The sequence below is a fragment of the Macrotis lagotis genome, chromosome X (assembly GCF_037893015.1).
Source record: "Macrotis lagotis isolate mMagLag1 chromosome X, bilby.v1.9.chrom.fasta, whole genome shotgun sequence".
NCBI lineage: Eukaryota > Metazoa > Chordata > Mammalia > Peramelemorphia > Peramelidae > Macrotis > Macrotis lagotis.
Window position 1 is genome coordinate 124,461,168 of NC_133666.1, and position 15,702 is coordinate 124,476,869.

Genomic DNA, 15,702 nt, shown 5'->3' on the forward strand with positions numbered 1-15,702 from the left:
AGGTGGTATTATCCCTATTTTACAGATGAGAACATTGAGATCCAGAGTTTAAGTGACTTGACCATGACCATTAAATAAATGTTAGAAAAAAGAATTCAAACCTAATTCTTTCCTGATCCCAAGTCCTGTACTATTCTCCATATACCAAAAGAATTTTTCACGCCAGAATGTTACTCAAATGGATTGAAAGCAATGGAAGTTATACCAAAATCACCATGTTATTTATACAATTTTTCCTCCTGACAGCATAGAATACTACCATTAGAGGTTCATGCTGGTGTCTTAAGTACTGTCTTCTCCAGGTTCCTAATTTACAGATATCCTGTGAGGGGCATCAGCCCTCAGTAGAGGAGTCAATGAGTTAAATGTTCAATGACAGTAGGTACTTGGAGAAGCAGGAAAGCACTGGACCCTTGCAGCAGTTAGGAAAGGGGGTGTGATGGGGAAAGGGATGCAGGTCACACATGGTGATAGAAGGAACAGGGTAAAAGACTACAACAAAATAATCACCATAGACATACTTCAGAATTCCACAATTTTGCCTCCTGTTTAAATATGGTAGAACCAAAGAAGGTAGGGTTAGAAGAGATCTTAAGAGAACCTCTCTAACCACCCTCCCTACCTTCTTATCTAGACAGAACTATCCAGTACCAAATTGTCAAAGCACTTTATTTATGAAGTATTAGAGAGCAAGAAATCAGGTTGCTTTAGTATTCCTTATTCCTACATCTCACATTAACTATCTCCAGAAATGTTAATTAACATAATAATAAAGATCTTTAAGATTTGCAAGAGACTTTTTGCACATTACTGATTTGATCCTTATAATAACTGTGAGATAGATGCTTATCCCTATTTTACAAAAGAGGAAACAAGCTCAGAGGGACTGACTTCATCACATGTCTAATAAATGCATGAAGTAGGATTGTTTGGTTGTTGACTCCAAGTCTATTATATGACTGTGTTTCCCACACCAGTGGATCAGGTGGAAATAGTGACTTCCTTTAGTCATGTATGAAGTTTTCCCTCTTCCCTGCTCCACTCCCAGAACAAAATCCTTATTAGAACAAAGGAAAATTAAGCTGGAACCTATCCTTTCACAACCTCATTCTTGTTCTTTTGATAGCCAGAGGATGATAGTATCAAGATCCTCATTGGAAACTCTCAAGCAGCCTCTGCTTCATATCCCAAATAGGGCAGGAAGCCTTCTTATGCTAGCTAGGTTCTGCACCAACATAGATTCAAGATAGTTAATATGGGAGATAGCCAATCATCAGAGAGGATCCATAACTGAATGTGAGACCTGAAGAGATCGTGTAGTTCAACTCATTTTATAGGGAAAAAAGAGACTTAGAAAAGTGACCTACAGTCAAATACACAGTAAGCACAGGATGTGAGATCTGAATCTATGTCCTCTAATACCAGTCAGTGCTTTGTCCATTTTTCCACAAGAAGGGCAACTAGGTGGCTCAATAGTTAGAGCACCAGGTTTAGAGTTAAGAAGACTCATCTTCCTGAGTTCAAACTGATCTCAGACATTTCCTAGCTGTGTAATCCTGGGCAAGTCACTTCACCCTGTTGGTCTCAGTTTCTTCATCTGGAAAATGAGCTGGAGAAGGAAATGGCAAATCATTCCAATATTTCTACCAAGAAAATCCCAAATTGGATCACAAAGAGTAGGACACAACAAATAACTGAACAACAGAAAATAACCACAAGAAACTTGCATTCTACTTAGGGTGAAACAGTATGAGATATTTAAGCTTTCAAAACTTAAAACTTTCATTAAGTCTTTTGTGGCATTCTATATACCACCTCATACACTATCATCCCAATAAGCTAATGCTTATATAGCATCTACTCTGTACCAGATTCTGTATTGATGGTGCAGAGAAAATATATACAAAGTAATTGGGGGAAATGGTAGAAATGGGCAGGTGATATGAGAAGGATTCATTTAGGACATGACAAACTGAGTTTCAGATGAGAATTTCACTTTTCCTAATAAACCTTGTAGGTTTTCATCCCATGAGAAAACCAAGGTGCCAACTTTCTAAGCAAAATTGTTCTATAATATTGTTCTGAACTATGCAGCCCAAACCAGCCATTTCTCTGAAGTACAACTTGAATTTTTAAAAAATACATATATAAGCATCTATACATATACACATATATATGTATATTGTGAATGTGAGAGTCAGAAAGGGAGAGGGAGAAAATAGAGTTATCACTGTAATTACAACTCCACCTATAAGATGGTTGAATTAAATATAGCACTTGCTCTGGGCAAAATCATGAAGTATGCAGAATTTCTCTATAATGCTCTCCTTTCAGTTATCCTTATCCACTTACCCACTTATCCTCTGCCTGCTCATCCCACCCTCAAGGCATCCAGGTGGCCTATCAAGGAGAATATCAGTTCTCTCCTCCATCAGGTTCCTCAGTGCCAGACATTCCACCATTCTGGTTCATTCTGATGACTTAGGCATTTCTCTCTCTGCATCCCTCTTTCACAATATATAAGTATCCCTTAAAGGGGCACTGCATTGTCACTAACATCTTCAGTGAGTGACCCTGGATTTTTTGGTCTTATATTCTTTCTGCTTCTAAGACAGTGGTATTTTCCTGACTGTAATTCATTCTTTCAGGGTTAGGCTTTTGGTGCCTTATAGTTAGTTGATCTGAGCAACTAAGGCATGTTGATAAACTTGGAAAAAAGTGGGGAGGGAGAACCACGGTCCTGTCCATCTCCCTTCTCTCCTTTCCTCCCTCCTTCCTTTCCTCCCTTCCTCCCTTCCTCCCTCTTTCCCTTCTTCCCTCCTTCTCCTTCCTTCCTTCCTTCCTTCCTTCCTTCCTTCCTTCCTTCCTTCCTTCCTTCCTTCCTTCCTTCCCTCCCTTCCTCCCTCCCTCTCTCCCTCTCTCCCTCTCTTCCTCCCTCCCTTCCTCCCTCCCTTCCTCCCTCCCTTCCTTCCTTCCTCTCTCCCCAGGCAAGATGTAATGTATGTGCATTCTGACAATGCCCATCAAGCCCAAATATCATCCCCATATTTGTAGTACATTTTATTACTGATTTCTACTGTTGTGATTTCAGGTCAGACAGGAACAGTTAAGTCATGGTGGTCTATTGGGATCCTTTTCAATATCCTCAAATCATAGCACTGTCAACCTATAAGGTCAGTCTTCCAGAATGCTCTTCCAAAGGACTGTTCTATCTTGTTCTTAGGGTCTATGATTCCAGTAGCCACACAATGAGACTTATTTCAGTCTGTTTTCACACCACACATCACCCTCTCACTTGAGTGTATATAAAAATCCCAACTATTTTTAGGTAGAATATTTGTTATTTGTATTTATAGAATCCAAAGGTTGGAAGGAAAATCAAAAGAGGTTTTTCCAATGGAAAGGGACAGTACTTAGGTACTTAGGTCAACTCAAAATCTTATCTCCCTTCCTTTGTAACAGCCTAGGCAGATACCTGAAGTCTAAGGAATCAGGGCTATTCCCCTTCATGGAGAGGTTTTCTTTTGCATCTAACCTAATCTCTTTTTGTTATTTAAGTCTCTGGTTCCCATGTTGGGCATTCTCTATATAGCATTCATCTGAAAGACAACTTGGTATAGTGGCCTGGGTGTGGAATATGAAGTCAGGAAGATTTTTATTCAGATTTTGAGAAAAACTAGTAGATGGGCTTTGCCTGGTTCAGTCATTCCACTTCAGTTTCCCTGTAAGTAAAATAGGGATACTAATAGAATCCATTCCATAAGGTTGCTGTAAGAAGCAAAAGAGATAGTGTATAAGTGACATGTTTTGCAGATCTTAAAGGACACTGTGCGATATCTATTAAATTACTATAATCATTTAATTAGAAAAGGTGACAGGGTTATGCATCAGACTAGACCATGGCCATAGTCTAGCATAGTGATTCTTAAATCTTTTGGTTTCATGATCCCTTTACAATCTTAAAAATTATTGAAGATCCCAAAGAGCTTTTTTAAATATGGATTATATTGATCAACCTTTATAATATTATGAATTAAACATCCTATTACAATGAAAAGAGTTTACTCTTTATGGACCCCTTGAAAGGGTTTTAGAAACACCTAGACATACCCAGACCACATTTTGAGGCATATTACTCCTCCATAATTATCCCTAGTTGACAAAATTTTGAAGCCCAAACTGACTGATAATATGATGATAGCTGTTACTATTTCTCTGTTTTCCCCATGATCACTGGGAATTGATAGCAGGGTCAGGGACAGCATGGGTTATGGAAAATACCCTTACTCATCACTTTCAACCCAATTTTCTCTTATCTCATGATCTCAAATGCCTCAGTAAGGAAAAAAAGGAATTCCTTTAAAAAAAATGTAGGTGGGGTGGCTAGGTGGTGCAGTGGATAGAACACCAGCCCTGGAGTCAGGAGTACCTGAGTTCAAATCTGACCTCAGACACTTAATAATTACCTAGTTGTGTGGCTTTGGGCAAGCCACTTAACCCCATTGCCTTGCAAAAAGAAAATCTAGGGACTTCTGTTCCACAAGGCTATAAGAACTTGAGAAATTAGTATTAGGTTGCAGGGAGAGAGGCTCCTCAATGCTTAGGAAGACTATAAAAAGTACCTGTTTCCAGTGCCTCTCCTTCATCCCTTTATTACAGGCAACAGCCAGGACAGGGAGATGCATCTTGAATTTGTCCATCTTGAATTTAACATTTTCTGCCACACGCTTGGGTCCAGGAAGGTCACTCAAAGTCTTGGTCAGTTTGTACATTGTCCTCCACATGTTGCCCACCTCTTCAGTGATTTCTTCAGCATTTAGTGTATACAGAGGCCCTGCAGGGGTGAGGAAACAGAGTTTCATGTTATAGAGATTCAAGTCATATGTTGTAAACCTAAATTCTTTGAATAATGCCTACTTCAGAAGGAAACAATAGTAATATACATTTTACATGGACAGAGAAGCTAAAATTATGATTCAGTTGAGAAAGAGAATTTCCTTTAAAAATGCAGATCAGTTCCCTTCTCTATAACTTAAAAGTCTTAGCTGTTTAAAGTACTGAAAAGTTAAGCAATCTACACCTGGTCCACAAAGCCACTCTGTCACTAGCAGGACTTGCCTCTGACTGTTTCTTTTACCACTATACCATATTATATGGAATTTTCAAGTTCACCAGCACTATATACCATATTATTTGAGCTCCACAACAATTCTGTGAGGTAGGTGTTACAGATTATTATTATTTTCATTTGCCAGATAAGGTTAAGTGACTCATAGATCTAGTAAAAATATCAAACAAAATTTGAACCTAGTTATTTCTGACTCTAATTCCAGGATTCTGTCTACTAAAGTATTAGAATTTCCTGTTCAGTCATATTCTCCCTGTGATTCACCTATTCTTTAGTGGCACAGAAAATCAATTCATTCATCAATAAACATTTATTAAGCATCTCTTATTATCTAGACAAAGTGCTAAGTGTCAGGGACTCAAAGGACAATCCTAGCCCACAAGGAGCCTATGACCTAATGGAAAAGGTATATAAATCAGGAACAGTATTATTGAGCAGCTGATGGTTTTCAGCACTGCCAATAGTTAAACTGCCTCCAAGAGGGGCTCCAGTCACAAGGAATTACCCTCTAATCAAGAAAAATCTGACTCCATTTTCACACAGCTTTCCTCAGATTTCATTGTCTTAAAACTTTGTTGTTGTTTGACCCTCTCTCCCAGAGCCATCTGGGTTCAGTGGTCAAATATGGATCAGGACAACTGGAGATGGTAGTCCTGGATGCTAGGCAGTCAGGTTAAGTGACCTGCCCAAAGTCACACAGTTAGTGTCTTAAGGCTAGATGTGAACTCAGGGTCTCCTGACTCCAGGGCTGGTGCTTTAACCACTGCATCACCTAGCTAGCTATGGAAACAGAAGGGCCAATAGGTAAAGTGATCTGCCCCTGTGAATGCAAATGAATGAATAGGCAAGAAAAATCTCAATCTCTTAGTCCCAGGCTTTTTCTTTATGCAGGTTTCAAAGCCACCATCTGAGGTGGGGTGGTATTAACAAGAGCTGTGAAATGATGTCCTCATAAAGGTGGAAATAGTTATGGCTAGAATGACTGTTGCAGAATGAAAGCATGTTCCCTTATTCTGTCTGTCTACTATATCAGCCAGAGCAATAACAGCCCCATTCTTGAAACTTAAATTTGCTCCCAAAGGAGAAGCATCAGGTAATAAATAGTAACTTGAATAATAGCTAGGCTGGAACACAATTCAGTCTATAATGAAATGAAGGGTTGGATTAAAGTAATGATTCTTGATCTCTCATGTGGTCATGGACCTCTTTGGCAAACTGGTGATGCTTTGGGGCCCCTTTTCAGGATAATGTTTTTAAATAATTGAGAAGATGCTCAATTTCAGTTAGAGATGAGTATCAATAAAGATGCTACCTTCATGGATCCCTCCAAATCTATCCATGGAAACCCTCCAGATTCAACCCCCCCCCCCCCAGACCAGATCTATAAGGTTCCTTTCAGTTTCCCCTAGGAGGGGAGAAAAGGGAGATAGGTCAGGCTAGTGGGATATTCATGAACCTTTAATCACGTCTATCTGAAAGAAATCACTGAAGAGAAAAGATAGATACTAGTGAGTCTGTACAGACCCATTAGTACTCTTGGTCCAAATGAGGTTGACTCACAAACAAACACATTTATATTTCTTAACAAAATAGGTTTAAGGAGGTGGTTTTGGTTGGAGAAATATGTTTCACTGGGGTAGGTAGTTTACAGGCCGATGTACAGGACTATGTATGAAAGAGTGTGATATAAGGGAGAGGATGATAAGAGGTAAAAAGAGTTCTGGACTCAGATTCTGACTAAGACACTAGTTGGACAAGTCACTTAAATTCCAGTCTCTTCATCTGTACAATAGGGAATGGAAAATCTATAACATTTACCAGATGATGTAGTAGATATGCACAGAATGTTGGACTTGGGGTCAGAAAGACCTGATTTCAGACACTTATTAACTGTGTGACTTTGAGATAATTATTTAATATCTCTTAATTTCTGTTTCCTCATCTTTAAAATGAGGATAACAATAGCTTTGACATGACAGGGTAGTTGTGAAGCTCAAATGAGAAAATATATGTAAAGTACTCTGTGAATCTTAAAAGTTATATTTTAAAAAATGCCAGTGATTATTATGGAATGAATATAGGATTTAGAGCCAGAGGCCCTGGCTTCCAGTTCTCCTGCCTGCTATCTGTGTGACCTTGGGCAATTCACATCATGTCTTTGAGACTCAGTTTCCTCCTTTATAGAGTTTGAGTGGGTTACAATAGATGATGTCTGAGATCCAACTCTAAAAGCCATAATCCTGCAGGTATGCATGCCTATGTGTTTGCATTTTATAACAAAAATTAATAGAACCTCTCTCTTCTCTGCCACCTGGCCTTTCTGAGTCACCAATCCAGAATCTTAGCTTCTGAAGAATGAGGTTGAAGCAGGTACCCTAATTTGTGATACTCTGGAAATAGTCCTGTTCTCTCTCTCTCTCTCTCTCTCTCTCTCTCTCTCTCTCTGAGTCTGTCTCTCTGTGTCTGTGTGACTCTGTTGTCTGTGTCTCTGTGTTTCTCTGTCTTTGTCTTTCTGTGTCTGTCTGTCTCTATCAGTCTCTTTTTCTGGCCCCTTCCCACTGCTTTATCTTTCAGCTCTGCCCAGTTCAGCATCCCTTGCCCCAACCCATCCTTCTCACCGTTCATCCATTCCTCTGATTTGATGAAAAAGTTGTAAGCTGTCAGCCAGAGCTGTTCAAAAGGCACCTTGTTGGTCATCACCACTTGCAAAAGGGGAAACTTACTCTTCTCCTTATCTAATAGCTCTTCCTCTTTATTGATTAACTGTGAAAACCAAACAGCATTATCAACCATCAGACCACTGATGCCCTCTACCCAAACTCCTAAATCACCTAGTCTTGACTCAGCCCAGAAGCTGTCTAGTGTCCAGGAGTTCTGAGATTTTGTCATATTTAAATCCCCAGTATCTCACTTTCACCTCCCAAGCAAGACTCAGTCATAGAGAGCCTACATATAGAGTTGGAAGAGGTAACCAAGGTCATCTCATCCTATCCCCTCAAGTTACAGGTGAGGAAACTGAGGTCTAGAGAAGTTAATGACTTATCTAAAGTCACAAAAATAGTAAGCATTATCTGTACTCTTCATCTCTTCTTGAGGCACAGTCACAATTCCAAGTTTTAGTCATTACAGTCACATGTACCCCAAAATACAAAAAGTCACTTAACTGGTTCTGGGTTGCAAGTAGTATTGACTGTGCAAGCAATAAACTACTTTGGAGAGCCTCAGGTCTCTTCACTAGAGCCCTTCCCTCCCACATCCCAGAATCACAAACCTCAAATTCCTCTAGGGCTGAATCCAGATTTCTAGTCAATTCATTAAGTTTTTCAACATTGTTCTTCATTTCCTCCATGTTTATCACGTCTTTCTTTCTAAAGCTCTCCACATCTTTGAAGTAGTTTTCTAGTTTCCCCTCAAATTCAGCACATCTGAATCAAAGACAGTCCAGTCATTTGGTGAGTTTCTACTGAGGCTATTTGCAATGAACAGTACTATGGGGAGCCCACCTTTAGTCAGATGTGGTGAAAATTTACCCCTGGGGAGTCCCTTGATATTTTGAAAGAGACAAATGTAAAGGAGTATAATTTAAAGAACTTTGAAGCAGGAAATCAGAAGACCCAGATAGTACAGACATATACACTTTGACTTGAGCAAGTGACTTAACATGTCTTTCAGTTTTTCAATCAATAAAATGTGGAATTTAAACTGTTGTTTAATTCTCTTCCAGGATTATAAGAAAGATAAAATGAGGTAATTTGTATTCAATCAATGTGAAAACTATAAAACAGTATAGAAAGAGAAAGAGGAAATGTGGCAAAATAGATAGTCTCATGCTTGGAATGAGGGAAATGGGTTCAGCACCTACTGATGCTGAGGCAGGGGGTAGCCTTCCCAGTAAAGTCAGACTCAAATAGAAACAGGGTCACTAAACCTTACAAAAGGATACTTGTATGCTGAAGACTGATTTAAAAACCTTTTAGTAACATTATCCATGTTCTATTGTGGCCAACTAGGTGTGGTGGGTAGATTGCCAAGCTTGGAGTCAGGAAGAGTCATCCTCCAGAATTCAAATCTGACCTCAGAATCTTTTGAGCTGTGTAACCCTGGGCAAGTCACTTTATCCTTTTTGCCTCCATTTCCTCATCTGTAAAATGAGTTGGCAAAGGAAATGGAAAACTTCTCCAGTATCTTTGAGAAGAAAGCCCCCAAAAAAGGTCACAAAGAGTCTGATATGACTGAACAATATTTTTATCTTTGGTCATTGAGCATTTATTAAGAATTTACTAAATGCCAGGAACTATGCTATTCATTCTGATTATCCTATTTACTCAATGCATCCTAATTATCTAAAATGAGAAATAATTCTAGGGAAATTTCTTTTTGTGTGTCTAGGCCCCAAGCACACCACAGGGATTGATGCCCATAGCCCCATGGCAAAAGGGCTGGGTACATCTCTGAGATGCCACACTTCTTCAAATTCTGACAAGTAGGTTCTAATCATTTTTGGGCAACACCCCTGACAGGTATGCATAGATTCCCAAGTGCAACAAAACCCACAAATGACTGAGTCCCACACAAGGGGTGGTGTTAGCATACAGACACTAGCTTTCTCAGAAGCATGGCTACAACTTTTAATTCCCATCTAACTTTGAGTTATTTTCTTATCACTGATGTCTCTGAGTGCTTTTCAATATTCAGTTAATTCAGTAAACACATCTACTCTCTGTCTATAATGAGGAAGGTTCTTAGGGACTGAAAGATAAGAAAGGAAAACATTCATTCATGGATCTGAAAGTAGAAGGGACCTCAGAAGCGTCAAACTAGAATCCCTCTCTTTTGACAGATGAGGAAGTAATGGAAGCCCAGGAAAGTTAGATTTCCCCAAGGTCATGAAGGTTTAAGTGGGAGAGCTGGGAAGAGTTTGATCTTGGGTTTTTTGACTCTGGGCTTCTTTCACTGTCTTAAACTCCTTCCAAGTTCTGTTCTCAAGGAGTTCATGTTCTGTGATAGGGGTGGAGTGGGACATGCAGTAAAAACAGATAAATATAAAGGGGAAGGGGGTCTCTTAGACAGACAGACAGTTGATGCAGTGGATAGAGTTCCAGACCTGGAGTCAGAGAGACTCATCTTCCTGAATTCAAATCTGGCCTCAGACACTTACTGGCTACGTGACTCTGGTGTAGTCATTTAATTCTGTTTACCTCAATTTCCTCATCTGTAAAATGAGTTATCATGTAAAAATTCTATCATGAACCACTCCAGTATCTTCACCAAGAAAATCCCAAATGGGATCATGAAGAGTCTGACAAGACTGGAAAAAAAGGACTGATAAGGACAAAATGCTTCAAAAAATATTTGAATCCTAGAGAAGGCAGTAGAAGGGATAACTGAAAGAATATTAGAAATCTGAAAGGTAAAGGTGAGGAAGGTATTAATTCTAGCCACTGAGAGTATTTAAATTCATAGAAAGTGAAGAGATGGCCTATGGAATTCAGAGAACTTTAGCTGAAACGTAGCTTGGATGAAGAGGAGTGATGTAAACCAACTCTAGATGGTATCAGAGTATAGAAGGACAAATATGGAACCATAGGAGATGTTTGAGTAGGGGAATGACCTGGCCATACCTTAGGAAGATTTTTTTTGACAATTGTATGAAGGAAAATTGATCTATCTCCTATTCCTGCTAGATAGTAAAGAATCAAAACTAAGAAGAACTAAAATTATGGGTCACCCAAAAACCAATGAAGAAAAACATGAAGGAATCTATATATACAGTAGACTGGAGCAAACTGTCCATAATTTGGGACACAAAAAATATAATTAAAAAGATTTAGTTCCAGAAAAGGATATCAGTTCATATGTTGTATTGGGACCTTCATAATGTTGTTTTTTTATAGTGTTTTTTTTTTGCAAGGCAATGGGGTTAAGTGGCTTGCCCAAGGCTACACAGCTAGGTAATTATTAAGTGTCTGAGACTGGATTTGAACTCAGGTACTCCTGACTCCAGGGCCAGTGCTCTATTCACTGTGCCACCTAGCCGCCCCCTCACTGTGCCACCTAGCCGCCCCCAAGGGACCTTCATAATGTTGAGCTGTCCTCTGATGGACTCCTTACTCTTTGGAAAATTTATGGGACATACAGACATGAGTAGATTGAATCTTACCCTTGGAGGAACAGTTTCTGAAGAGATCAACATTTCATTGAGTAATGAGGATAGATGCAATGGAGAATAGCAAGGATGGAGTTTGGGAGATCAATTAGGAAGCTTTAACAATAGGTATGGGATGATGTTGTACTAAATTGAAAGTGTGGCAGTAGGAATGGAGAGAAGGGAGGATTGACTAGATATGCATGGTAAGACTGAAGGCTGATCTAGCAATTCTGGAGAGCAATTAGGAACTAGGCCCAAAGGACGATAAAACTGTTCATACCCTTTGATTCAACAATACCACTGCTAAGTCTATATCCCAAAAGATCACAAAAAAAGGAAAAAGACCCTCATGTAAAAAATGTCAATGAAGGATTTTTTAAATGTACCAAAGAAATCATAAGAAAATTCAGAGGAAGAAATAGACAAGCAGGTCAATTTTGGAACTACTATGATGAATTTGTCACATACTTTTTTAGAAAAGCTAAACTGTACATTGCAGAGGGTTATCATTTCACTTGTAACCCTTTTCCTTTTGTTCTTTGTACATAGAAATGTTCATGTTTGTCAATGATCATATGATATTATTGAGAATTACCAAAAAAAACCCCTTTAATCCTTCAGGCATAGAACTGACTTCTTGTTGGTCTTTTTTTCCTCTGAGAAGTATGTTCCTAAGGAAATCTCTTGCTAGGTGACTAGCACCTGCTCTCTAGCTCAGGAACTCTCTAGGAGATAACTTTTAAAACTAGGAATGTCTCAGACTCCCAAGAATGAGAGAAATCCCTGCCATCTCACCTTTGATGAATTCTAGTTTAGGAGCCTAAGAGAAAGAGAGATTAAAGAGGGAGGGGAAGTTTCGGGAATATAGACCATTCCCTTTGATTCACAGTTGTCAATCATCTTAAAGGAAGCTCCAGTGACTAGGGACTAACTGGGAGTTCAATGGGTCGTGTGTCATATGTGTGTGTGGGGGGTGGGGAGGAAGGAGAATGGTTATTTATAAGACAAGCACCTGAAGAATACTGGAATCAGGAAGAATCAAAACAGAAAAAGAAAATTAATAGACTAATTTCCCTAATTAATATGAATGCTAAATTTTTCAATAAAATATTAGCAAAGTGATTACAGCAAGTTATCACTAGGATAAGATATTATGATCAAACAGAATTTTTACCAGGAATGCAGGGTTGGTTCAATATTAGGAAAACTATCATATCAAACCATATTGAACCTAGCAGAAATCATAATTGTCTCAATAGATGGTGAAAAAGCTTTTGACCGAATACAACACCCATTCCTCTTAAAAATAAAGGATAAACAACATCTATCTAAAACCATCTAAACAGGGAGAAGCTAGAAGCATTCCCAATAAGATCAGGGGTGAAACAAGGATGCCTGTTATCACCACTATTATTCAATATTGTATTAGAAATGTTAGTTTTAGCAATAAGAAAAAGAAACTGAAGGAATCAATCAATAATGAAAAACTCACTCTTTGCAGATCATTATGATGGTATCTCAAGAAGACTAGAAAAATCATCCAAAAAAAGACTGAAAACAATAAGCAACTTTAACAAAATTGAAGGATACAAAATAAACCCACATAAATCTTCAGCATTTCTATATATTACTAACTATATTACAACAGCAAGAGATAGAGAAATCTCACTTAAAATAGCTGCAGATCACATAAAATACTTGGTAGTCCACTGCTAAGGCAGACTCAGAAACTATATGAAAATTATAAAATACTTCTCACACAAATAAAATCAGATCTAAATTAACTGAGCAAATGTCAATTGCTCATGTATAGACCAAGTTAATATAATGAAAATGACAATTCTGCCTAAATTAAATAACTTACTTATTCAGTTCCATGTCAATCAAACTTCTAATTAGTTTAGTGAGCTATTAAAAATAGTAACTAGGGGGCAGCTAGGTGGTACAGTGGATAGAGCACTGGCCCTGGAGTCAGGAGTACTTGAGTTCAAATCTGACCTCAAACACTTAATAATTGCCTTGGGCAAGCCACTTAATCCTATTGCCTTGCAAAAACCTAAAAAAAAAATTACCTAGCTGTGTGACTTTGGGCAAGTCACTTCATTGCCTTGCAAAAAGCAAAAAAAAAAAATAGTGACCAAAGTAATATGGAGGAACAAAAGGTCAAGAATATCAAGGGAATTAATGAAAAAAATGTAAAGCTCTATGCATACCAGAGGTAAAATTATATTATAAAGCATCAGTTTGTACTGGCTGAGGAATAGAGTGGAATAGATTAGTTGCAAAAAAAGAAACTGCAATAAATGACTATTATAATCTGATGTTCAATAAACTCAAAGATTCCAGCTTCTCAGATAAGAATTCAGTCTTCAATAAAAATTGTTGAGAAAAACTGTAAGATAATGTGACATAAACTACCATCTCACACCCAAGATAAAGTCAAAATCAGTTTAGAATTTAGAGAAAAAGGTAATATTATAAGCCAATTAGGAGAATAGGAGAATAATTTATCTGTCAGATCTATGGAAAGGAAAGCAATTTATGATCAAAGAAGAGATAGTGAACATTATAAAAAACAAACTGGATGATTTTGATTAAATTTAAGAGATTTTGCACAAACAAAACCACTGCAATAAAAATTAAAAGGAATGTAGAAAGTTGAGAAATAATTTTTACAACTAATGTTTCTGACAAAGGACTTGTTTCTAAAATATATAGAGAACTGAGTCAAATTTATAAAAAAAAAAAAAAAAACAAGTTGTTCCCCAATTATGAATCACCAAGGGATATGAAAAGGCAATTCTCAGACAAAGAAATCAATGCTGTCTATAGTCATATGAAAAATTGCTCTAAATCATTATTGATTAAGGAAATGCAAATGAAAACCACTTTGAGTACCCCCTCCTACGTATAAGATTGACCAATATGTCCAAAGAGAAAAATGATCAATGTTAGAGGGAATGTGAGAAAACTGGGACCCTAACGCATTGCTGGTGGAATTGCGAACTGATCTAAAACTTTGCATACTCTTTACTCCAGATTATTACTACTGTGTCTGTATCCTGAAGAAATCATGAGAAAGAGGGCGGCTAGGTGGCACCATGGATAGAGCACCAACCTTGGAGTCAGGAGTACCTGAGTTCAAATCTGACCTCAGACACTTAATAATTACCTAGCGGTGTGGCCTTGGATAAGCCACTTAACCCCATTGCCTTGCAAAAAAGAAAAAAAAAGAAATCATGAGAAAGGATAAAAATTCCACATGTACAAAAATATTCATAACAACTCTTTTTTTGTAGTGGCAAAAAATTGGAAATTGAGAAGATACCATCAATTGGGGAATGACTGAACAAACTGTAGTATATGATGTATGTGATGGAAAACTACTGTTCTATAAGAATTCATGAGGGTCAAGATGTCAGAAAAGCCTGGAAAGATTTGCATGAACTGATGCAGAGTGAAATGAGCAAAGCCAGAACATTATACACATTAACTACAACATGGGGTTATGAACAACCATAATGAACTTGTTCATTTAAGCAGTATGATAATCAAAGACAATTTTAAAATACCTGTGCTAGAAAAGATGATTCATACCCAGAGAAGAAACTGTAGAATTTAAATGAAGACCAAAGCTTATTATCTTCAATTTTTTAAAGGTTTTCTTATATATTATGCCATTTTTTCTCTAAATCTTCCATTTGGATTTGATTCTTCTCTCACAACATGATCAATATGGATCCATGTTTAGCATGATTATAATAATAAATGTAGAACCTATATCAGATGGCTTTCTATCAGGGGGAGGAGAGGGAGGGAGAAAAATGTAAAACTTAAAACCTTGTAAAAAAAGGATTAGTAAAAAAAATTACCATTGCGTGTAGTTGGAAGAACAAATAAAATATTTTTTAAAATTGGAGAGTCTAAGTAAAGTGTTTAACTTTGATAAGGAAAATAGATGATGTGGAGTAGTTTTGAGGGGTGAAGTATGGGAGAGGTATAGGTAGATTTGATTTTCTCAATAAAACAAAGAATGAAGTCATCTCCTGAGAAAAGTGGGGTTGATGATTTGAAGAGAGAAAAGGTTTGGAATAATTGCCTCAGAATGTGATAGAGAATCAGAGATGAATAAAAGGATGTAATGCAACGGGGAGGACTCAGTTGAGGTCAGAGAATCTAAATTTGTTGTGAAATTCATCAGTATCACTATATGACTTTCTCTTTTTTTTTCAAAGGTATGGGAGTAGGAGGGAAGAAAGTAGTAGGGATGACTTAAGTGCAAGAACACTGGAGGGAAATTGGAAGGAGAAAGTTACACAAAGATAAAATATTGTGCTTTGGTGAAATGGTTAAGTATAGAGTCAAGACAATGCTGGGAAGAAAATAAAGCCCAAACTGGAGTGATGGACTAGAATAATAGAGAAGA

General features: G+C 37.8%; 1 protein-coding gene across 6 annotated transcripts in view; it reads right to left on the reverse strand.

Annotated features, from left to right (window-relative positions):
* The window catches only part of DNAH3 (dynein axonemal heavy chain 3), a 195,390-nt gene that overhangs the window by 124,979 nt on the left and 54,709 nt on the right, over nucleotides 1–15,702 (reverse strand). For 5 of the 6 annotated variants that reach the window (XM_074208291.1, XM_074208288.1, XM_074208289.1 and 2 more), the window contains 3 exons: nucleotides 8,400–8,553; nucleotides 7,747–7,891; nucleotides 4,623–4,834 (listed from right to left, as the gene is read on the reverse strand). In XM_074208291.1, the coding sequence (XP_074064392.1) occupies nucleotides 4,623–4,834; nucleotides 7,747–7,891; nucleotides 8,400–8,553 (511 nt within the window). Of the gene's footprint in view, nucleotides 1–3,014; nucleotides 3,769–4,622; nucleotides 4,835–7,746; nucleotides 7,892–8,399; nucleotides 8,554–15,702 lie in introns of those variants that run through there. The other variant, XM_074208293.1, reaches the window with a different exon arrangement.